Source organism: Phalacrocorax carbo, chromosome 11 (assembly GCF_963921805.1).
Source record: "Phalacrocorax carbo chromosome 11, bPhaCar2.1, whole genome shotgun sequence".
Classification (NCBI taxonomy): domain Eukaryota; kingdom Metazoa; phylum Chordata; class Aves; order Suliformes; family Phalacrocoracidae; genus Phalacrocorax; species Phalacrocorax carbo.
In genome coordinates, this window is record NC_087523.1 from 21,951,561 (window position 1) to 21,974,133 (window position 22,573).

Consider the following 22,573-nt stretch of genomic DNA (forward strand, 5'->3'; position numbering starts at 1 on the left):
TGCTTCAAAGATGTCTGCCAAAAATGAAAGGGCCTCTCTCTTCAGGGGATACAGTTTCTCCAACCATGGGAAGCTGTCGGAGGTAGGAGCACTGTCTACATAAAAAGATTCATTTGTTGTGGGTCAGGAAGAAGGCAATTTTTCCCAATGACAAATGTTTTGATTCATAAAAACCAAAAAACTCCTTTGTGACATTGAAGTTACCTTGACCAATTTTTTTTTTTTAAATTTTACTCACTAAGCAGTCAAACCAGCTCTATTAGGTCATGGTTTGACCCTACAGTAAATCCAACTTTAACACAAGAGCTATATTGCAGCAATGATGCAAAGGACTAATCTGATTTAAACTCACTCTTCCAACTCCAATTTGCTTTTTAAAATGTTACAGGTTAATGTTCTGCAAGCAAGTTTTATGCCGGATTAGATCATCTCTCCATCACTCCAACTATATGCTGTATCAAGTATCATCTATGTTTCTGCAGCTGGAATAAACTTCTGTGCTTTATGTTCTAGTGAATTCAGCAAAAGTATAGTTGGGAACCTACATCTGCTCCAGATGAAACTGGGGCTGCTTCAGCTCTCCATTACTGTGATTTTGGTATCACAGCCTTCAGTTCAGTGAGTTTCTAAACCACTTCCTTTCCTGGTTCCATGCTGTAGCAAGTAAAACTGAGGAGAAATATGCCCTGTACTTGACCCCTCCATTCTCTCTAGCACAAACACTGTAGCTGCCTATTAAGTTCTCAAGTCTGAAGAGGGAAATTTAAACTGTGAATATTTAAAAACAATTCATTTACATTAGAAGTTGGGCTTGTATCTTTCTGCCCATTTATGGTTCAACAAACTTGCAATGCAACCCGCCCCTGAACTTGGCGGGAATCTCACTACAATTATAGTAAACTGCCAAAAGGAGAAACAAAGGTGTCTTGTGGGCTTTCTGAAACCGCATAAATCATCAGAAATTGTTTTTTCTCTATGTACTGGTCCTTGCTTAAAAATGGAGATGACTTGTCTGTTTTCCTTGAAGTCCTTTTCAGGCAGTACAGTGGGATGTTTCCAAACTCGGATGAAATCCCTACAGGATCTCTACAGGAGACAAGTCTGCAGAGCCTCAACCTTTCCCTCTCCTTAAACTAGCACTAATACTCAGTACAGCACGAGCCTCCTTGGGTTCAAAACTGACACAAGGTTTTTCCTCTCCTGGTTCTCACCTAACTATTTCTTTTCAGCCCCAGTTTTCTTCCCACTGTCTTATTGATTCCTGATTTCATTTCTCTGCCAGAATGCCACGAGGGAGACACACTGACCCTGGAAGCAACACAGCTGCCATTTAGAGTGTCAATGAGAGGAAGAACTGCAGAAAAATTTAACTGAAGAACAGGACTCAGAGAACATGGGAAGTCTGGTATTCAATTAATTAAGGGTCATATTGGAAAACAGGTGTACCTTAGGTTTTATACAGTGTGACAGTAGTCTTTAATACACAAGACCAGGTGAAGCAGCAGGGAAAACCTATCGTGAGGAGAGGGGATATGCTGCCACAGTTAAAGAGGGCAAGGTACTGACAGACACCACTCCTCGCCGACAATCTTTTGCTCGTCCTTCGGAAATGTTGGCCATTGTCAGCCTCGAGTGCGGGCATGGCCACCCAGCGCCCACCGTGCAGTGACATGAAATGGTGCCCACACTCACAGGCCTGGCTGCTGTGGGGATCCAGGCCCTACTGCTCCTGCACCCTAACGGCACTGCAGGCAGGCACTGCCGAGCCCCAGGACCCTCCGCATCCCCGCGGGGCAGCAGCAGGCTGCGGGCTGAGGGGTAGCCAGGAAGACCACCCCCGACAGCCACCTCGCCACCATGCCACCCGGCCACAGCCGTCAGCCTTTGCCCCTCTTCAAAATGGCGGCGCCCTCTCAGCGCTGGGACCGCTCTACCCGCGCAGTCCTCCACGCTCTCGTTGGGCCGCTCTCCCTCCCCCCGCCGCTACGCCGGAGGTGGTGGCGGCGCCTGCGCAGAGGCGCGTGCTCCTTCACTTCCGTTTGTCGGCGGCCGCTTCCGGGCCCCCGTTCCTTGGTAACAATGGAGCAGAAAATGGCCGCCTGAGAGAGAGGGAGGGCGACGCTGCGGCTGCTTGGGGACGGACGGAGCGGGGCGAGCAGGGACCGAGCCCGCTGAGGAGCGGGGAGAGCAGCGGACCGAGAGCTGGGGAGGCGGCGGCGGGTAGCGGCGGCGGGCGGTGAGTATCGGGGCCGGAGGCGGACTCTCAAAATGGCCCGGAGATGGGAGAGGCCCAGGCCCAGGGGAGGCGGCTGCGGCCCCCGCCCGGAGCCGGGGACAGCCGGGGGCCGCTCTGCACCTGCTCTGAGCTCTCGCCGTGCGGGCTGCGGCGTCCCGGGTAGGGCAGGGCGGCCGGCGGCTCCGCGGGGCTGGGGAGGCCCGGCGGCAGAGGCGGAGCGGGGTGCCGTGATGGAGCTGGGGGCGGTGATGGCGGTCTGCGCGCGGGTGTGCCCGGGGCGATGCGGGGAGCTTGGCCGCCGTCTCCCTCGGATGGGCTGGGCTCTGTCACCCACCCTGCGGACTTTTTTTCCCCTTTTTCCCGGGGCGTGTGGCAGGGCCTGCCGCCGAAGCGGGGCGAACCTGTTCCTCCATTTGGAGCTGGAGGAAAGGTTTGCGCTTCCCCCCTCGGGGAGGCCTGCTGGGCCCCTCACCCTCCAGGGGTCCGATTGGCCTGGAGGAGGAACTGAAAGTAGCCCCTTTTTGGTGGGGTGGAGTGTGTGTGCGGGAATTATAGCCACTATCTTGGGCCTCGCCATACTGTTTAGTGCCTCCTTAAGGAATCACAGCTGTTCAGGACCGTGTTTTCAGTGAGTTCTTTCCACGAGTTGAGATAAGAAGCCCTGTTGTGGGAGATAGGCAAGAGGAACTCTTCCTATCTCGCTGTGTCTTGTTGTAAGGGCCTTGATCAGCTTGTGACCTGTTAAAATCTGTGATGTTTGCTCTTCCTGTTCTTTTAGTTTCTCTCCAGTTAATCACATTATCCTTGCGCTGTCACCCTAGTTTCCTGTGTAAGTTCTGCCTTCCCTTTTTTATACTGTTTGTTGACGTTTCAGATTTCTTTTTACTGTGTTTCAAAACCATTGTCAAGTCCAGTTAGATGCATGTATTGCTTTATCTTTAGTGATCTGCTTTAATGGAGGAGCAATATCAGGTTGTGTATAATAGTATATCTACAATGTAGTTATTAAGGTTTGTTATGTGTCTTGGTTTAGTGGGTAGTAGAAGGAGCCTGACAAAAGGTTCCACAGAAAAACAATAGAGATTTTTTTTAATAATAGTTTTGTTTATTTCACCATTTTTCAGGAAAATCAAGCCTTTATAAAGAGAAGTCTGTAAACAAGAATTCAAACTCAATTGTTACCCAGTAGTACCATCACACATTTGATTTATTTTCCCTGTATGTAGTGGCAGTACTGGTTAATTTCAAGTTGTAAATTGTTGTCAAAATGCTAACAAAGCACTGACACCAGTTTGTCCCTGAATTTTGATTGCTGTGACTTGTCTTTTTTTTTAAATAAACAGTTGGCTGCTTCTTGTGCAGTTAAATATCTTAATTGGGAGTCACGTGCTTAGTTTTGTTGTAGTGGTCAGCTAGCACTTAAACTGACTGGATTCTCTCTACAGGTTTACTGTTTTGGAATTAAAAGAATTATAGCTTGGAATTATGTCTTTTCTGCCCCTGACAAGGGAAAACACACCACACACTATAAAATTAAGGCCGCCTTGTTATGTTAGACCACTAAAGCATAACTACAGTGTTCTCTGCATCAGCAATTCTGACTGTCTGTCACTGAAATAACCACACTAGCATTTTTTAGGTGTGTAGTGGTTGTCATATGTACCATATTTATTTTCCATATTACTGAATCAATAGACATGCCAAGGTGTGCTGGAAAACAGTGTTACAAGTGTCTGGTCTCTACTACATGTGTCTGTTTTGTACTGGTATTCTTAGGGGAATGGATAGTATGATCCTTAAATGGATATGTTTTCAAAACACCTATGTATTAATATACCTGCCTAGCTTATTCCTTTATTCCGCTTCTCTATGGGAATGTATAAAAGAAAAAAAATCCTTGATCTTAGTAGAGTGCTTCTAGTTGCAGTGGCGGTGTTGTACTTTTTTTTTTACAGCCATAACAAATTGTTATGACTTCATATACTGGAGTCTAAAGACTGCATTTAAGTCCAAATTAATATAGCTTAGCGTGTTACTAGGCTGTTCTAAATTTTTTTGTAGAGAACTCAGTTTCCATGTTTCAAAACACTTGAACCAAGACAAGATTAATGGGTATTTATCCAAGTTTTTGTGACTTAAGTTTTCATCAAGACTGAGATTATCAACTCTTGAGCTAGCAAAAATTAACCTTGAAGGGATAAAACCAAATGTGGACACCTCTGTCTTCAAGATATTTTTATGACAGTCTTGTGCATCTCAAAAACAGTATTTCTAAACAGTGTAGCAGTGTAATAACTTATAGTCAGAACCTTTTGTATGGTGAGTAGGGATAGCCAGAAGCATCACAGGGCCTCCGTTGTGCGTTTGCACAGGTTCCTGGCTGCAGTTAAGATGATAAAAAACACACAAGCCTGTGCCTCCTTCAGACTGTTCAGGTTTATATTAATGAGGTACTTCTTAGTAACTTTTTGCTGATGTACAGTGTTGAAGCTCAGCTCTTTACTCAAGGAGGTCTGCAGAGTTGTATGGTCTCATAAAACCATCTAATGATAACTGAATAGGAAAAGTCAGTGCACATTTTCTCTTAATTTAGTAACTTAAAACCATTTTGCTTAGAGCAGTCCTAATTTCAATATGCAAGATGTATGTGCACGTAGCCTTGTTTAGAATGCTTGAGCTTGCCTGCCTTGCAATATCATTGGAAATGGAATTCTAATCTTACAGATATCTACTTGAATTCAAATAAATCTTAATTTTATTTTCCACTTCTATATTTGTTTGGCACTAGACATCAACGACAAAAATCCATGTATTGGAATTCCTCTGTGGGGATTGTTTTATTTTCCTTTTACTTTCAGTAGTAGCTGTATTAGCAGCTGTTTTGTAGAGACAGTGAAATTTGGCAATAAATTTAAAGGTGTGTTTCTTTTAGTTGAAATTTGAGTTATGATTGGCTTAGTGCTTTCGCTAACTGGAAGTTCTGTTTCTTCAGAAATCAAAACACGACATGATAGTCATCATGTAGTTTTGTGGGTACAGTTTCCTTGGATGTCGATCCTGTTTATACTGCTGTCTTTCAGTGTCAACACTGGTTACTTGCATGCAGCATTACTTCTTCTGTCGAGCTTCAGAGTGGGCCTTCTGCTTGCTGACCTAGTGGGAGGCTCACTTCTGGGGGAAAAGAGCATCACTTCATGAGACTCCGGTGCTGGAAATTTGTTATACCTTGTATATGCTAAGCTTTCTCTTTGGTGATATCATCTGAATTTGAGGGCAAAAGGCAGTACTATAACAATTTTATTTTCAACTTGTATGTGAAAAATGTTGGTTTAGTAAGTGTGGACGATAAAATGTGAAGCCCTGGATTTTGGTGGTTCTTACTGCATTTTATTTTCAGAGCTCCGTCTTCATTCCACATGCTCTTGGTATTCTGGAATTGCTAAGCTCTACCCTTCTGTACGGAAGATAACATTGCAAAACTGTAATGAGTTTTGTTTCTTTTTTAACTAGAGCTCTTTGAGTTGGTAATTTATACAGTAAGATGACTACTCTGCCTTAGATACTGCAGGACTGTTGGAGACTGCTGGGGTTCTGTACCCTCATTTCTTCACTTTCTTACTTCCCAGGAGTTGATATTACAGCTAAGAGCGCTTCTCATCTTCACCTCAACAGTTGGTTCTGTTGAAATTTTTTTCTCTTCCCCCCCCCCGTGGAGTTTTCTGCAACTGTTCTGCAAAAGTATTCATCTGCTTTCGGTTGTTTAAAATGTATGTTCAGAATGACATCTTGTTTTGCAGCTTTGCTTTGAAACATACCAAACGCTTAATAGAAGGCAAAATTTTCTTCCAGCTTTCCAAAAGTGGTACATGTTCCATGATATTTTTTGAGGCAAAGAGGATGTAGGGAGCTTCTGAGTGTTTAAAATTCATGGTAGGTTTAGTAGAAATCTACTAAGTGTAGATCTGTTGTTCATTACTGTCAGTGGGAAGCAAGAATAGCTGAAGGAAAAAAAAGAGTATATCCAAAATTCACGGTGCAACTTTGAAAACCAGAAAAGTTTGTTACTTGTTCCCGTTTCTAAGATGTAGATGAGTAAATTGTACCTATGCTATCAAAGCTTTCGGTGTGATCACAAAAGGAAACCTGTGCACCTGCAGAAAAAGAAAAAAAAAAAAACCCTTGACATAATGAAGCTCCATGTATAATGCAAATAGATAGCTGATTCATTTTACTGTTTTGTGGTATCTTTTTCCTTTTAATGCTAGGATTCACTGACAGTCAGGTTTTGCTTCTGCTTTTGAGCTTGCAGACTTGAATGATGAAATATTTAAGATGAAAATGTAGTTTCTGTTATGTCTTACTTTCTGCTAGTTTTGAGTATTGAGAAATTGGATACTCACTGGCATGGAAACTATTTTTCAACTTTTAATCCTTCTAGGAAAATCTAGTAGTTGGGAGGTGGGGTGGGTCAGATGAGTGCTGCACATGAAGTTGGTTCTGTTCGTGCTTAAAGAAACTCAGGGTAACAGAACTGCCTGTTCTAGCTGCTGTTCCTGTGTCATCTGAGAAATGGAATTGGAGAGACTGCTGGCTGGGGCTGGTCCTGCCAAACGTACGGTATGTTAGAGCTGCTGAAGTCAGAGTTCATGGAAAGCGCTTTGAACAGACAGCTGTGTTGTGCTTCGGCTGTAGAGTTAAAATGTCTTTGAGGTATGTTCAGTGAAAGCAGGGGAGCAAAAAATAGTTACTCTGTAATAACCCAACGCAGAAAATAAGTATTTCTGGCTTCTACTACTGAGTCACTTCTTTTAGTCAAAGGGTTTGATAATTTCCGCAGACTTGGAAGTAAGTAAGGTGCTCTACCGGTTGAAGTACCTAATTAGGATGAGGTTATGAATCATAAATGAGAAATTAGCCTTCTGCTGAGCACATCTATGAAACACTTATTCATGTTGCTATCATCTTTTTTGTTTATACAAAGGTATTAATTATGTTGCTGGGATGTAGGGTAATTCAGGAAGTGTTCGTAACATACCGGCCACTACAACTTCTCGTGTAACGTTGAAATACCGGTAACACCTTGACGTGGAGAGTTTTAGAGGAAATTTTTGTTGCACTGCTAGCGCATGAGCATCTGAGTTGTTTCTGCAGTTTAACTAATTCACTGCCTTTCTCCTGTTAAGATTTGAGCCTCGCCCCATGAATCTAATGAAGATCCTATCTTTAAGGTATTGCTTTTTCTTTTAACCCTGCAAGTGAGTGATTTATGAGTTTGTCAGGTCTTCTAATTTTTACCTAGTTAGTTTAAAGAGAGTTCTAATGTTTTCTGTATTTATTTTTTTTTTAATTTAAAAAAATCAGGAATGCAGGCTAAGGTAGTGTCTTGGTATTCGATATGGATAACTAATGTCAGGAGAAATTACACATTTCTGAAGGAGGAAGAGCGAGTGATTTATCACTCTGCCTTGTGGTCCATTAGTACTTCTCCTGGGAAGAATTCTGTAGTCCATAAGTGCTAAGCAGTATGGAGATACACAGTGTTATTGTTGATGGTTAATGGACATAGCAAGTATTTTATCACTGTCCCACTAGGTTGTTTTTAAGCAGTAGCAAATTCCTGACTGGTTGGATTTAGTTTACACATGACTTGGCAGAAGGGAGAATGTAAAATATTTATTGTACTGTAAGAATAACTTTGCAGTATTGAAGGAATATCTAGTACTCTTAAATTGTTCCTATCCAAAAGAGCATAATATTACTTCCTCTTGAATAAAAGAATGTGACGAAAAATACCTTTTGTAGGCTTACTGTTTTTGCTCCAGCAGTCTCTAGCAGCAGTGGAGAGACAGCTAGTCATCTGTGCTCTGAAATTTCTGAGATTGTTGAAGCGTAACTGCAGGGAAGATACTTTGCTGACTTGTGGAAGGATGGGAACACCAATTAAGAATTCATTGTAGTTAATGTGTCTGGATATTCAGCTGCTCAGTATTCCCCCCCTCCTCTTTTTTTTTTTTAAGGAGAAAATTGTTTTCGCTATGATTCTCTTGTTTTGTGCAACCTTTAGGTGACTCCCCCCTCGTCCCCATTTTCCCATAGAGAGACTTTCATTGCTGGATGTCTCAGCTGAAGTTGGCAATGATCAACAGATCTGAACTTCCTGCTCATAGATGCGACCTTCCCCACCCTTTGTCAACTCAGTGCTGACAACGGAGAACACTGAAGAAGGAAATTCTGAATTTTTTAACTTGGATAAGAACAGAGTGTTACTTTGAGTTGAACTAAACCACTGGAAGAAAGAGAAACAAACTTGAAGCATACCTGCTTATTAGAGAATCAAATGTTGGTTATTTTGTTGTAACTTAATAGTATACCTGTTAGTTTTCCCTCATTGGTTTCCCTGTGTTATTGTAGTCAGCTTCCTTAAGCCAGTCTTAATTTTCTGCAGTAGATGAGCTGAGAACACAATCCCAAATGAGGGACAGGTTTTCAACCTATTTCTGCAATGCTCTACTGTGCTGAAATAGGAGTGAGGTGATGTAGTAACTGGCACCGTAGAAATCCTGTTGTACAGCCCAATGGGGCCTATGGAGTCATGCTGAGGCAGTAGTAGTCTAAATATTCTAGGAAGTTTAGTCTGGTAACATCATCCTCTGCAGCACTGTAGGAGGTGAAGCTTAAACTGGACAATGTGGACAACAAGCTGAGTGGACAGTGAAGAGGTAGAAAGTAGCAGAAGCCTTAGGGTAGCAATCCTAATTTCCATTTACTGGCTATAATATCAGAGCTCTAGTTTGAAGAGTATTTGTTGTCAACAGTAAGGTAAGGAGAATGTGGTGATGTGCATTTAAATGTTTCTTTGCCATCACTATTTCCATCAGTTCAAACATCCCGTATAGATTCATAGCATTTCTAGGACATTGAAGCTAAACAGCATGAAATTGGGGTACAGTGGGCCAGTGTAATCTGTTGCAGTAGCTTGCGATAGGAAAATACAGTGAGTTTGTCACTAGTAGAAATAGTGCTAATGTAAATTAAATTCTTAATTCAAGATCTCGCCTCTGAGGCTTTTTTCTTGGCAGTAGCAACTTTTCCATCTTGACCAAAAGCTGATTTTATGGTTTAGGAGGGAAGATACAAGATGATGGAGGAGAAAAGAGGAGCAAACCTAAAAATAAGTAAGACTGACTTTGACTTATTCTGAGCGTTTCCTAAAGGATCACCTATCGAAGTATACATCAGTCTGGTGGTAAAGAGGAGATTATTTTTTTCCTTCCCACTCCACTTATTTGACTCTCCCTTTTTCCCTGACCAAGAAGGATACCTCTTCATCTTCTGAAATGGAATGGGCAAATGTCTTTGGATCAAATAGGCATTCTTAGCTAAGGTGCCTGCAAGCACTGGAATTGCAGTTCAAGGGAAAATTTCAAAGCATAAGCGGTAAACAAATACCATGCTTTGTACGCATAGTGTGGTTTTCTTTTTTTAAAAGCTGTTGTAGAATTAGTCTAATGCTTACAAATATGTTAATATTGCCGTCTTTATGAAGAGATTCTATGTGTGTTAAAGTCAGTAAATATCAAGGTGGCAGTCGTTTGGGGGAAAATACTTTACAAAACCTTATGCTGCTCCTGTCCCTTAGCATCTTATTACATTCCCGTATTTCCTTAATTGTATTGTCAACTTTCTTTCATTGTTGTTCTAAAAAAGAGAATGTGAGTTAGAATTTTGATATATCTCCAGAGAACTAATGCATCTTTCAAGGTTTTATTTTGGATGCAAGTCTAGTTCTACTTGAGGCTTTATTCAGATGTTTCTTTTAAAAGCAGCTGTCGTCGTATTTCTGGTATCTTATCTAGAATGAATGTGTCTTTAAGTGAAGTTACTTGGAAGTCGTGATTCTGCTACAGAAAGCTTGTAAAAGTTGTTTGAGTTTCAAGCAAGCTATGTTCTCATTAGAAATATGTGTCTGAGATTTGAAGGGCATACAGATTTCATAACTGAGCCCAGTCCAAGTGGAACATACCTGCTGAAATCGTTGCACAACTTTCACTGTGAATGGGTTCATTTACCAGTGTATTTGACAGCACGTCACATGCAAGTCTTCAGACGGGCCACGCAGTCTTTAGATTGCACCAGAGATTTAGCAACGCACAGAAAGCCGATAGGCTTCCATTTGAAACGGTAGTAACCCTAGTGAGTGCTGCTGCAAATTAAGCCTAATGTCTTTGGTAAAATGGCAGAAATTCACAGAACCAAATAATACCAGTAGCCTTGCGTACTCTTACTACTGAGTGGCAACAAGTCATCAGTGCCTTAATGAGGCTAACTTAAAAACAAGTTCTTCTGCATCAGAATTCAAGACAAAGAGGGTTGGAGTAGCTGCTTTATAATCTGCAACTCTGCAATAATGGGATGTACTATCCTGTGGAATTTTCTACAGTTACACACTGAGGTTGTCAGTGCACTTTAATTTTCACAAGAGCAGCTGAAATAAACTACCCCTGGAGATCATGCAGTGCTGCTCTTCTGTGGAGAAGCACTAATGTAAACTGTGGGCAGTCTTGACTTGACAGCTGTGCTGACAAACCAAAAAAAGATGCTTTTTGCACTAGACAGATGTCTAAGTGTTGGAAATTTTCCAGTGAGAAGCAGAAAAGCTTTATTCTTCCAGTATTTTCATGTCACATGAAGTATGGTTTAAATGAAAGGAATGTTTTTTCTGATGGGGAATGTTATTGCAGAGCTTTTTAGCATGCAGAGGATTAGCTTGCTAATCACCTCTCTGAGTAACTAGATTCTACCAGTTGTACAGGAAAATTCTTGATGTTGTGAATAGTGAGGCGTAGTGATTAAGGAAACTAGTTGTTATTTTAACTTCATTTGATATATTTGCATGGTGCAAGTACTGCCAGAATTTCTCCTGCATTTGCATTTATTTTGTTATGTTGTTTATCAAATATAGACGTGGCATTCATTGATAATTTTATTTTTGAGACACACATTGTCAAGGATCTCATCCAAATGAAAAACAATATGAGAAGGTTACATTAAAAACTAGGCAATATAGAAGACAGCTCTTTATAGCAGAAATTACACCTGGTATACACTGTGGAGTTTTGTCCTGGAAATTCTAGTCATTGGCATCAGTAATTCAGTAAATGCTGAAACTTGCAAGCATATTCTTCTCTTGACATAAAACTACAAGCTGATTTCACAAACCCTTTTCCTTTTTTGAGGAAATGAATAGTCTGGGTTGGTTGGTGGTTTTTGGTTTGGGGTTTTTGTTTTTTTTTTTTTTTACACATGGTGTTCCATGGCATCTTCCGTCTTTATATTTGAATTCTTCATAACCCCTTCATTCTGTTAAAAATCACTTGGATGTTGAAGAGGGTGTTTCTCATAGCAGACAGTAAGTCAGATTGATTCCTCCTTTCCTCCCCGTAGTTCAGGGCAGGAAGAAGTGATTGGGCACTTAGTCCCACGCTCATTTAGAGTTAGAGAGCATGGTCAAGGATGGCTTGCTTATGCCTTATACTGCACCGTAAGGCATGCTTTGTGATTTGCGAGGCAGTTGCAGCGTTAGGAATATTTTACACTGAAAAGCGGTAGTTATGGACACCTATGTAAAGCTGGACTAAGGGTTATGGCTGATATTATGCCACATGTTCAAACTTGCTGCTTTGTTGAGTATTTTATAATGATGGGCCTAGATTTTGTTTGTACTTGAAGAGGTTCATGCTTTGAGAATTATTTCATTTATGCCCCCTGTGGTTACGCAGCTTATCCTAACTGAAGCTTCATTAGTAAACTACCCCCCTGCCCACCTATTTAAGGATAATAATGAAGGACGTAGTACAGCTTAAACATACTTAAATTTCATGCTGTGTTTCATTGTGCTGGATGAAGGATTTATTTTCTCCTTTTTAGGTACTCTTCCACCCATCAAGATGGAAAGCTCAGATTCTAGTGATAAAGGAAATATTGATCAATCGGAAGCACAACGTCAGAGTCAGCTAGATCGGTTGGATCGAGAAGAAGCTTTCTATCAGTTTGTAAACAACTTGAGTGAAGAGGACTACAGGCTTATGAGAGATAACAATTTGCTAGGAACACCGGGTAGGTAATGCTTGTGTATGTGTCTCTTACTAGAATTGCTTGTAGGCAATTTGAGTCATTTTTCTGTTCCCCTGAAACTATTTCACCCATTTAGTTTGTGTGCTGCAGTGGTGTTCCATGGTAGAGAGTAGCTTCTTACTGATCTGTGCATGCTCAAATTTGGGCAGTCCCCTGATGAGTGGAGAGGTGGTTAGGATGATGTGGATTCATCAGGTAGAGAAATCTAGTGTTTACACAACTTGGTGGGAACACCCAGAGTTGGCCCAGTTCCAGTTGTGGACCCTTAGACCTTTTTTTTGGTCGAAAAGTAGATGTTCCCTTAAGCATCTGTGTGAAAATTTTGTGCTGGTGAGGTTAAGAGTTTGTAACTAGGATAAGTTGGCTGGTGTGAGAATCTGCATGGGCATTTTTATGTCAGTTCCTAATTGACTTACTATTTTAAATTGACTCTGTGTAGGATGATACCTAATTCAAACCAGTTCTAATTTAAAGCATGACTCAACTAATTTAAACCTTTTTTTCACACTTGGAAAGGTGTTATCTTAAATATTTTACTCTGGACAGCCATTTAATTGGTATAGGATGATGAAAATTGCTGCTAAGTTGTAGAGGTTACAGAACCAGAAAGCACGTCTGCCTTGAATAGGTTGAAGCTCTTGGATCCTTCAGCTTCAGCAAAACTTACTTGGGATAATGGTGCTGAAGTATCTGAACTTCCCCTTAGCAGCCTGTTTGGCAGTCTCATTATGGCAGGATTTAATAAGGAAAAAAAGACATATGATGGCTTGTACCTTCTTTAGAACCTTTTGATAATGCTTGCCATAGATATGATTTGGAAATATTTTTGGAAAATTTTCCTTATTTTCTAAGGTGAAATTACTGAAGAAGAGTTGCTGAGAAGGCTACACCAAGTTAAAGAAGGTCCGCCACAGCAAAACAATGATGAGAACAGAGGTATATACAGTATTTGTGAAAACTCTTAACTTTAGCACCCCGTACGGACCTTAACTTGAGAGTGCAGGAGTGGAACAAGTTAAGCCTAGGCAGGTGCAAGGTGAGCTTTGTTTCAAAACTAAGCGAACGCTATGTCTGATATCTGCTGCAGAGGTCAGTTTGGGACAGATTTTGTAACGCATCTGTTAATTGCATCAGGGTAAAAGTTTCCTTTAGGTTTGGTTTTTTCCTTTTTTTTTAAGATTGCCTTTAGCCCCAGTCAACAACTAAGCACCACGCAGCTGCTTGCTCACTCTCCCAACCCCAGTGGGATGGGGAGACAATCGGAGGAGCAAAAGTAAGAAAACTCGTGGTTTGAGATAAGAACAGTTTATTAAATAAAATAAAGTAGTAATAGTAGTAATTATTATCTAATGAAAAGGAAAATAGAGAGCAGTGAAACCCAGGGGAGGGGCGGGAGGGGAACAAGCGATACAACCGCTTACCACCTGCTGACCAACGCTGCTGTTCCCCCCGGCCAGCTCCCCCCAGTTAATATACTGGGTGTGATATCCTTTTGGCTAATTTGGATCCACTGTCTTGGCTGTGCCCCCTCCCAGCTTCATGTGCACCTGGCAGAGCATGGGAAGCTGGAAAAGTCCTTGACCAGGATAAGCACTGCTTAGAACAGCTAGAACATCAGTGTGTTATCAACATAATTCTCATACTAGATCCAAACCACAGCTACAGTGAAGAAAATTAGCTCTATCCCAGCCAAAACCATGACACCTTCCTGTCTGCTACCTTCTGGGATGCTTTTTGGGAATCCCTCTATTTTTATTCACCATTCTTCCCTTTCAAAGATGCTGTATTGCTTTCGTTATCACCCTTCTGTAGAGACTGGTGGAGGACACTTGGAGCTTACCTCTGGGGGTTCATTCTTTAGTAAGACAGATTTGCTATAAAGCTATTCTTCAAATGAAGGGTCAGGACAAACTTAGTTCTCTGTTTAGCGGTCGATAGATCACTTAATTGTTTGGAAAGGAAAACGCAGAATATTGATGTGTTATGACACTGAAATGTGACTTTCCATTTACTTGCAGTAAACAATATGTGTTGTTTTAATTACTTATTTGCTATGTGGTGGCTGCAGCCTATCTGTACGTATTAGAAAAATGTCCACTCCTGCTCCCTTAAAAGAGCTCTGGTAGATAAGAATTGTGATGCTATGTGTGAAACCACATTAGCGCTTGGTAGAGTTAAGCACTTCTAAATTGTCACTTGTTAAACTAAGCAATTATGTTCTTGGAAAAGATCACTCCAAAATTAGCTCAGTACTCTAATTTTGGTAGTTCCCTGTCTTTTTCGCAGGTGCAGAGTCCGCAGAAGATGTTTCAAATGGAGATTCTATAATAGACTGGCTTAATTCAGTCCGACAGACTGGAAATACAACACGAAGTGGGCAACGAGGAAACCAGTCTTGGAGAGCAGTGAGCCGGACTAACCCAAATAGTGGTGACTTCAGATTCAGTTTGGAGATAAATGTCAACCGTAATAATGGGAACACAAATCCAGAAACTGAGAACGAGCCATCTGTAGAGCCTTCCAGTGGGGAGGATTTGGAAAACAGCCAAAGTGACTCTGAAATTCCAAGGTCTGAATCGCCATCTGTAAGGCAGCCTGGAACAGAAAGGAGCACTTCGGAGGAGCTAACAACTGAGGAAGCTTCCCCTCCTAGAGGGCAGAGGAGAGCAAGAAGTAGGAGTCCAGAACAGCGGAGAACACGGGCTAGGACTGATAGAAGTAGGTCACCTATTAATCCAGTGAATGAGGCTCCTCGCAGGTCTCATCACAATACATCATCTCAAACACTTGACCACTCCTCAGTGAACGAAGCTGAGGGAAGCTCTAGAACTAGGCAGCATGTGACATTAAGGCAGCATACAGTGGGGACTGAAATGCCAAGTGAAAATGCGGTTCTGTTTTCAACCCCTGAAACAAGACCTGTTCCTCAAGCAGCAGGTTCTTCAGAAACTAACGGCACCAGTGAGTCTGCAACTCCTGGGCAGAGGCCTCCTACCATAGTACTTGATCTTCAGGTGAGAAGAGTTCGTCCAGGAGAATACCGGCAAAGAGACAGCATAGCCAACAGAACTCGGTCCAGGTCCCAGACGCCTAACAACACAGTCACTTACGAAAGCGAACGGGGAGGGTTTAGGCGCACATTTTCACGTTCAGAACGGGCTGGAGTGAGAACTTACGTCAGTACCATTAGGATTCCTATCCGTAGGATCTTAAACACAGGCTTGAGTGAGACTACATCAGTTGCTATTCAGACTATGCTAAGGCAGATAATGACAGGCTTTGGAGAGCTGAGTTACTTTATGTATAGTGATAGTGATGCAGATCCTAGTGGCCCAACTCCAAATCAGAACGTGGATGCTTCTGAGCCACAGAATGGAGGTGGTGGTACTTCAAGCAACGAAGGTACAGATGTAAGCTCAGGGGAGGTGTACGAAGGTGGTAACGAAGGTGGTTCAACGTCTGGTGCCAGACGGGAAGGTCGAAATACGAGGGGATCGGTCACATTTGAAGAAAGCGGTTCTCTACCATTCCTTAGCCTAGCACAATTTTTCCTACTAAACGAAGATGACGATGACCAACCAAGAGGACTCACCAAAGAACAAATTGACAACCTAGCGATGAGGAATTTTGGTGAGAGCGATGCTCTGAAAACCTGTAGCGTGTGTATTACAGAGTACACGGAAGGCAACAAGCTCCGTAAATTGCCTTGTTCACACGAGTATCATGTCCACTGCATTGATCGCTGGTTATCGGAAAATTCTACTTGTCCCATTTGTCGCAGAGCAGTCCTAGCTTCTGGTAACAGAGAGAGTGTTGTCTAAATAAGATCTGAATTTATGGCCAAGCAGCTAGTGTGATAGTGATGGGCAAAGAAGTCACTTCCTTTATGGCCACTTTTTGAGTGGTACCTCAATGTATAGTAATGACTTGGAGTGAATCTTCCCTCATGAAAGCATTTTCTCTGGATTCAAGCTTTGAAAATTGGAAAACTTCTTCAATTAGGGTTTTCAGGATCTAGTCAGTTTGGGTGTTTAAATTTCACTTGTCCAAAGACATCTACCCACTTAAAAATATATTTTTTTTTTCTTTGTGAAGAGTATTCAGTTCTTTCCCCCACCCAGCCCCTGCCATCCCAGTCCAATAAACATTTTGTCCTCAAGATTGTGCTTATGAGGAGTTCTCTGAGAAGTCATCGCAGCTAAATGTACACGAGTCGTAGAGGAATTTTTGCAAGAAAACCAACTATCTGAAAAAATAATACGAACTTAATTGCACACTTGAACATACTTTTAATTTTCTTACATGGGTTAATATTGGACATGTCTGTGTAAATAACACTAATGTTAGCCCTTTCCCCATCACTATGGCACGCTGTAGGATGAGCTGTTAGCTTAATTGGGATATTTATCTTGTTGTGGAAATATAAGAATTGCCTATGCTTGTTTAAATAAAAAAAAATCTGTTTTAAAATTGTAAAGCTTTTTTGTAGAAGCTCAGTACTTTTCCAATGCACTGTTGTACTAACGCATTAAGAATTAAAATTGTACCATGCTTAGAAATCAAGAATGCTTTTCATACAAAACCCACCACAGAGAGAGCAAACTAAATACAAGAGAGCTGCTTTTGTAACTGTGTACCTGTCAAGAGCAGTGCATATCTGTACTATTTATGTGAACAGCTACTGTAATATAAAAACAGTTGAATTAGACATCTTAATTCCATTAAAAAACCGAAAATTAAATGTTATAATTGCAGTGTTTTGGCTCAGTAATGCCACCAAAACAGATGATAAAAATTAGAAACTGTTCTAATGGCTGGTTATTTCTTGGTGTGGTTGCTAAGATGTACTAATACAAACCGGTATGTACCAGTTCATTCGGTGAGGTTTATGCCCAATTTTTCTATCAACTTCTACTTTCAATTTTTGAGGCAACTCTGTATAACTGTTCAGCAGACAAGTATTGACAGGGTTGGTTTTTTTTCTTCCCCACCAGCTTCAACTGTGTTAGTAACCTCTGGATCTGTTGGGTGAACGTGCTGGTACGGCAGTGTTGGTAGCCTGTGACTCAAGTGCCACAGAAAAATAACTTAAGTATTAACTAGAGAACAGATTATTAGAGTGTTAGGTTAAATTTGAAAATGAGAAATTATTATGGGAGCACACTTAATGTGTAGCAGATTCTAAGAACAGCATTAAAAAACCCAACAAACTCTTTATATTCCTATTGGGCAGATTAAAATGAGTTGAATTTACCTTTTAAATTACGTGCGTGGCATATTGAAATTGAGAATTGGAGAATGCACCTCAACCCTCATCAGTGTCATGGGAAAACACCCCTCCCCTTCAGTGGCCTTTCTTTTATTCTCTAATAAGTTATCTTTTTCCTAGCTTATGTGTGCTACAGGGAAAGCAATATTTATTTCAGCTCCAGGGCAGCAGTTATGAAGGGATATGAACTGCTCTTGCTGGCTGCGTGGGAAATGTTGCTTGTTCCTCAGATGACAAAACCAAAGCTGGCCTAATTAAAACACTTCTTTTTGGTGTTTTATAGTGGTGGTTGCATAAACTATAATCTCTGCTCTAAGCCATTTTAATGTCTCATCAGCTAGTTAAGGATTCCACAATGTCCCAAAATTCCAGGTTTTTTCTGCGTGTGCGTTTTGTGGTGTTTGGTTCCGTGGGAAACCCTGACAGGCTGTTCCTCCTGGTGGGGGACGCCGTGGTGGCCGAGGGAGCACGTGTGTTCTTTTTGAACAGAGGAATAAATAAGCTCATGTTTTTAAATTTTTCCCTCCGATGTGCATCACTGTAAAATTGGACGTTAGCTATTAATTTCAGGTACTGGACTTGCTATGCCAAAATTTCCTCAACAAAATAACGCTCCTGAATTTCTTCCAGTAGCACTCACGTAGCGGATACACGCTATCAGTTGCAGTTTCCAGTAGCTTTACTGACTTACTGGAACGTAGAATTACAAGGGAAGAAAACCCTCTCTATGTGAACACCGTGTCAGATATTGCAAGTCCGAGGACTGAGGCTGGTGACCAGAAGGGAAGGAGCCCGCTGCTGCTAATCAGTGTGAAGCATGGCTGTGATACCTGTCATTCAGCATAGCTTTCTTTTTAATGTTCCGAGTTTCCAGTAACTGTTCACGTTGGTAGAATCAACTTTACAGTTTTGTTATAGCTTAATGGCATGCCTTAACATTTTATCTTTCTGTAACAATAACTAATAAAATGTTGGAGGTTTCCCAAATGGTACCAAGAACAAATAATTTAAACTCAGTTCAGGAGACCTTGAATGTTCTCAAGTGTTTTATATGCCTTTTCCAACGTGAGCGTGCTAAAGGCGCCAGGGGTTCGTTGCCTGATGTCGGAGGAGCTGGCAGAAATTAAATTGCTGATACAGCAAAGACCTCTTTATGTAGCTGAGTCATCTGTCAGCTTCTGTGGTAACTCAATTTCTGTTCTTTTAAAGTTAGATTGCAGTTAGGAAAAGCCGATATTAACACTTCAGTTGCTAACAAAATGCGCAAGACACTAATTGAACAAGGTTCACGATTAGCCTGATGGGCAGCTCATGAATCATTTTGGTATTGAGCATTTGTACTCACCGCTTCCCTCAGTTTACGCTTTCTTGGTGTTACAGGAGGGAAGCAGCCACTTAACTCGTGCTTGTAGCCGTATGAAGGGTTAAAATGGCTGGGTTTGTCTTTTCCAAAGGCCTGATTGTACAGAAACGATGAGCCTGAAGAGGCAGAGACAGCCTTGTTGCATCAGCTGCCTGGCTCACAGTGCCACCGTGTGGGAGCCTCTCTCAGCCTTCCTTCGAAGCCAGGGTCACGCTTGGCTCCTTGCTCGGAGCCGCATGGTTTCTTTTGCATTGGAGGCTGTTCCTTTATTTTATTTTTGAAGGAGGTTCCCTGTTAACTGCCTGCCTCAGTCGTTATCGTGGTGGTTTTCTCAACCTGCAAACCACCCAAGCTCCTGCGGTGAATATCTGGTGCGTGAGCCTCGTTCCTTTCTGACCGGACCGACGCGCATCCGCAGGAGCTCCCTGCACAGCAATTAAAGCAGTCAAGGCCAAAACCTAGAATAACATACATCATTTTTTATTTAAGAGTGCATTTGATAGTTGAACTGGGATTGTGAACCGGTACAGAGTTGTGGGTGCTTACTCTTTTTTTTTTTTTTTTTTTTTTTTAATTGGGGCTTTTTCCGCTAAAAGACTGAAGAGTTAGTCCTCGGGTTTGTTCGATTTCCCTTTCGCGTGCGCTTTTTTATTTCTTCAAACAAGTTGGCTTTTTTTGCAGAGAACTTGTAGGCAGTTCACTGACTTGTTTTAAAAATGATTTGATTAGTGTAGGTACTGCATGCATAGAAATTAATAAATGCTTGGAAGACGTTTTGTAAGGAGCGTTGACGTGCAGGCGCAGCAGCTGCACTGACGTGACGCCGCACCAGTTTTGAAGGAGCCATAATTGTCCATTGTGGCAACTTGCAAGCGAATGGATTTCCCACCAAGGTTGGCACAATGGACCGTAATGACTGTCATTCCCGTTTCCTGTCACTTGTCTGGATTATGCAAATGCGGAGAGTCCAAAGGGCTGTTTCCCCGGTATGTCTGCAGCCCGTGTTTATCTTGAAATGGTTGCCTACACAAAGAGGAGGTTCCCAGTGGTCTTGTAATAACGAGGGCTGACTGTGAAAATGAGGGAAGAACCGCAGCGAAGGCTGGCCGTCGGTCTCTGACTTGTAGAGTGCCACGAGGGCGTTTCTGAACCTCCTCGTGTGATCTTCGCCGTCACACTGCAATGCAAAGCCTCATCCTGCCGGCTTAGCCGCAGCCTTATCTTTCGGTTGGGATCCTTTTCATTGCCCTGTGCCTCCGTGTGACTGCCCGACGTCTCGGTTTTCTCACCGGCCGTCCTCGCTCGGGCCGCGGGGGCTCGTGTTGCTTGAGCGAGGGCACGTACGCAAGTGCGGCGCTGACGAGGTACGCGCTGGTTGCGGAAGAGTCTGCCCGCTCCTCTGCCTTCTCCCAGGAGGGGGGGCTTTGGATGAGGGTTGGCTTGGAGCCACGTTAAGGGAATTTATAACAAATTCAGAAATATTTCCAACCTTGACGCACACTAGGCTTTTTGTTTGTTTGTCCTTGACTAGGGAGGGAAGAAGGAGGGTGAAGAGACAGAATCGACGGTAACTTACCCAAAGTACATGAGGTTGTGTTGTGTTAAAAAAGAAAAGAAGTCTGCATCTGTTATACCAGGGCTTCCCAACCTCTTTTTGGTATGAGGTATCTCTTTTTTTTTTTTTTTTTTCCTTTTTTTCTTATGGGGAAACATTGAATTTCTTTTGAGTGTTTTATCTAGTTTTGTTCCCTTAACCTAAAACACTCGAGACCCCTTCTGGAATTTCACTATCTGCTAGCAAGGCTGTTGGTTGGGAAGCCCTGATTTCAACTGAGTATGTAAAAGTTTTCTTTTTTTTTTTCTTTTTTTTTTTTTTGTACAGTGCTTTACATCTGTTTATACTGGACTTGTTTAATACAAAATGGTACTTTGAGGTCATCAGACAACAGTTTGACCAGATTTAATAGCTAACATTTAGGAGGAGTTTGTTCCCTATGTAAGATGTCATAATGCAAATTTAAATAGACTCAATAAAATGCATGAAGTGTTCATTTTGTGCTTGATCATCACTCCTTGGGTTTATTCTTACGGTGGGAATGCGCTGGAGGAAACGTTGGTGGATGTGGTAGGAATTTATTTCCTCCGTACGCCTTTTCCCTTGAGGCTGGGCAGAAAGGAAGGAGCTGCAATGGTATAGAGTTAACTTCTCGGAAGAATTTATTGCTCCTTTGTACATAAATCTGAAGCAATAAATCTCGCTGCGTCCCAGACTCCTGTAAATCCATCAGTGGATAATGCGGGATACGAAAGCAGTGTCTGCAAGTTGTCTTTCAGGTAGCAGCCGTGACTTTCACGGGTGCCCGTCAGTACCAGGGCGCGGTGGTCGGGGCTGTCAGGGCCGAGAGTCCCTAGAAATACACTGCCGTGTTCAGCGGCTTTCGTGAGAGCCTCTCATGTATGACTAAAAGCTTTGTCCTAAAATTAGTAGCTGCTGTACATGCAAACACTTACCTGAGTGGAAAGGAAACTTTTTAGGGTGTAGGAAGCTGGCTTTATTATCAGTACTTCCCTCACCTCAACTCCGTTCCTCGAGTAGGAAGCGGGAGCTGCTCCCCGAGAGCGTTGTGCTGACACCGCAACAAAAGAGGGGTGGAAGGGTGATGTATAGCTTGAAAACACGCAGCGCCCGGTGTTTTGGGTGCCAGGGAGGTGGGTCGCAGTATCGCAGCCGGGCTCGTGCCTGCGTGATGCTCCTGCTCGGTAAGGAGGAAAGTCGTGGGCTTCTCCAGGGATGTGTTGTGTCGGGATTCTCGCCTCGCGCTCCGTGGGGAGAGCTCTTGGATATGGGTGGGTTTTTTTTTTCCCATTCCCACATGCTTCGTCTTGAGCTCCGTGGTCTGTCTTGCTCCGCAGGTGAACAATCTGAAATTGAGTCTTCAACGTAGGTGTTAACTTTTATTTCAGTGGCTTCGTTCATGAAGCGGTTCCCACCCTTTCTGTACCAGGAGCTCTTTGCCAGGTCGCCGACTCCAGCCCCGCCTCTCCCTGCGGGAAGTCCCTCCGTTTGGGTAGCTCAGTATTTGTTCCTTAAAAACTGTCAATCAACCCCCAGATTGCTTAAAGAGCCCAAACCAACCTTGGAGCACGTGTGTGGCTGACTTCATCCCTATGTTTGTTTTCTTTAATATATTCGAGGTCTTTGTTCTGGCCTGTAAAACTTTGTATAACCTTGTTCCTCCCTCTCAGTGCTTAACCCTTGTAACCTTTTACATTGTCCTGCTCCTCCCTTCAGGGTATATTTCCGTGGCAGATCCAGATCTTCACAGGGGAATGTGTTTGGCCGCTTTGCTAGTCCTGCTGCTGGCTGGGAGGAGAAAGGTTGTATTTGGCGAACCTGCCCATCCCAGAGCGATGGGGGGTGCAGGAATAACCATGCATTTGGGGGCTTCTCACCTCCAAAAGGGCTCTTCTGACGGCTCCTCAGTGGGATTGAGTGTTTGGAAATAGAGTGTCCGGGAGAAAAGCAACGGCTGTCTGCTGCTCTCTTGCCCTTCCCAGCTGTTTCAAGTGT

The 22,573-nt window shown here is 42.5% G+C and overlaps 1 protein-coding gene across 3 annotated transcripts; it reads left to right on the forward strand.

Annotated features, from left to right (window-relative positions):
* The first annotated feature begins 2,046 nt into the window (after positions 1–2,046).
* RLIM (ring finger protein, LIM domain interacting) lies at positions 2,047–21,051 on the forward strand. Of its 3 annotated transcripts, none has more exons than XM_064463408.1 (4): positions 2,047–2,236; positions 12,164–12,352; positions 13,223–13,306; positions 14,657–21,051. In XM_064463408.1, the coding sequence occupies exons 2-4, from the start codon at positions 12,184–12,186 to the stop codon at positions 16,189–16,191; spliced, it is 1,788 nt and encodes a 595-aa protein (XP_064319478.1). In that variant the 5' UTR covers positions 2,047–2,236; positions 12,164–12,183; the 3' UTR covers positions 16,192–21,051. The 3 variants fall into 3 exon arrangements, with proteins under 3 accessions (XP_064319478.1, XP_064319479.1, XP_064319480.1); XM_064463409.1 differs by lacking the exon at positions 2,047–2,236 and adding an exon at positions 9,652–9,673; XM_064463410.1 differs by lacking the exon at positions 2,047–2,236 and having other exon boundaries at positions 12,215–12,352; positions 14,638–21,051.
* Positions 21,052–22,573: the final 1,522 nt, after the last annotated feature.

What these genes read in the sequence shown, in the direction of transcription:
- RLIM (XM_064463408.1), top strand. Translation starts at nt 12,184, where the DNA reads ATGGAAAGCTCAGATTCTAGTGATAAAGGAAATATTGATCAATCGGAA. An exon ending in CAATTTGCTAGGAACACCGG is followed by an intron (nt 12,353 to 13,222) that starts GTAGGTAATGCT and finishes TTATTTTCTAAG; the next exon opens with GTGAAATTACTGAAGAAGAG. An exon ending in AAACAATGATGAGAACAGAG is followed by an intron (nt 13,307 to 14,656) that starts GTATATACAGTA and finishes TCTTTTTCGCAG; the next exon opens with GTGCAGAGTCCGCAGAAGAT.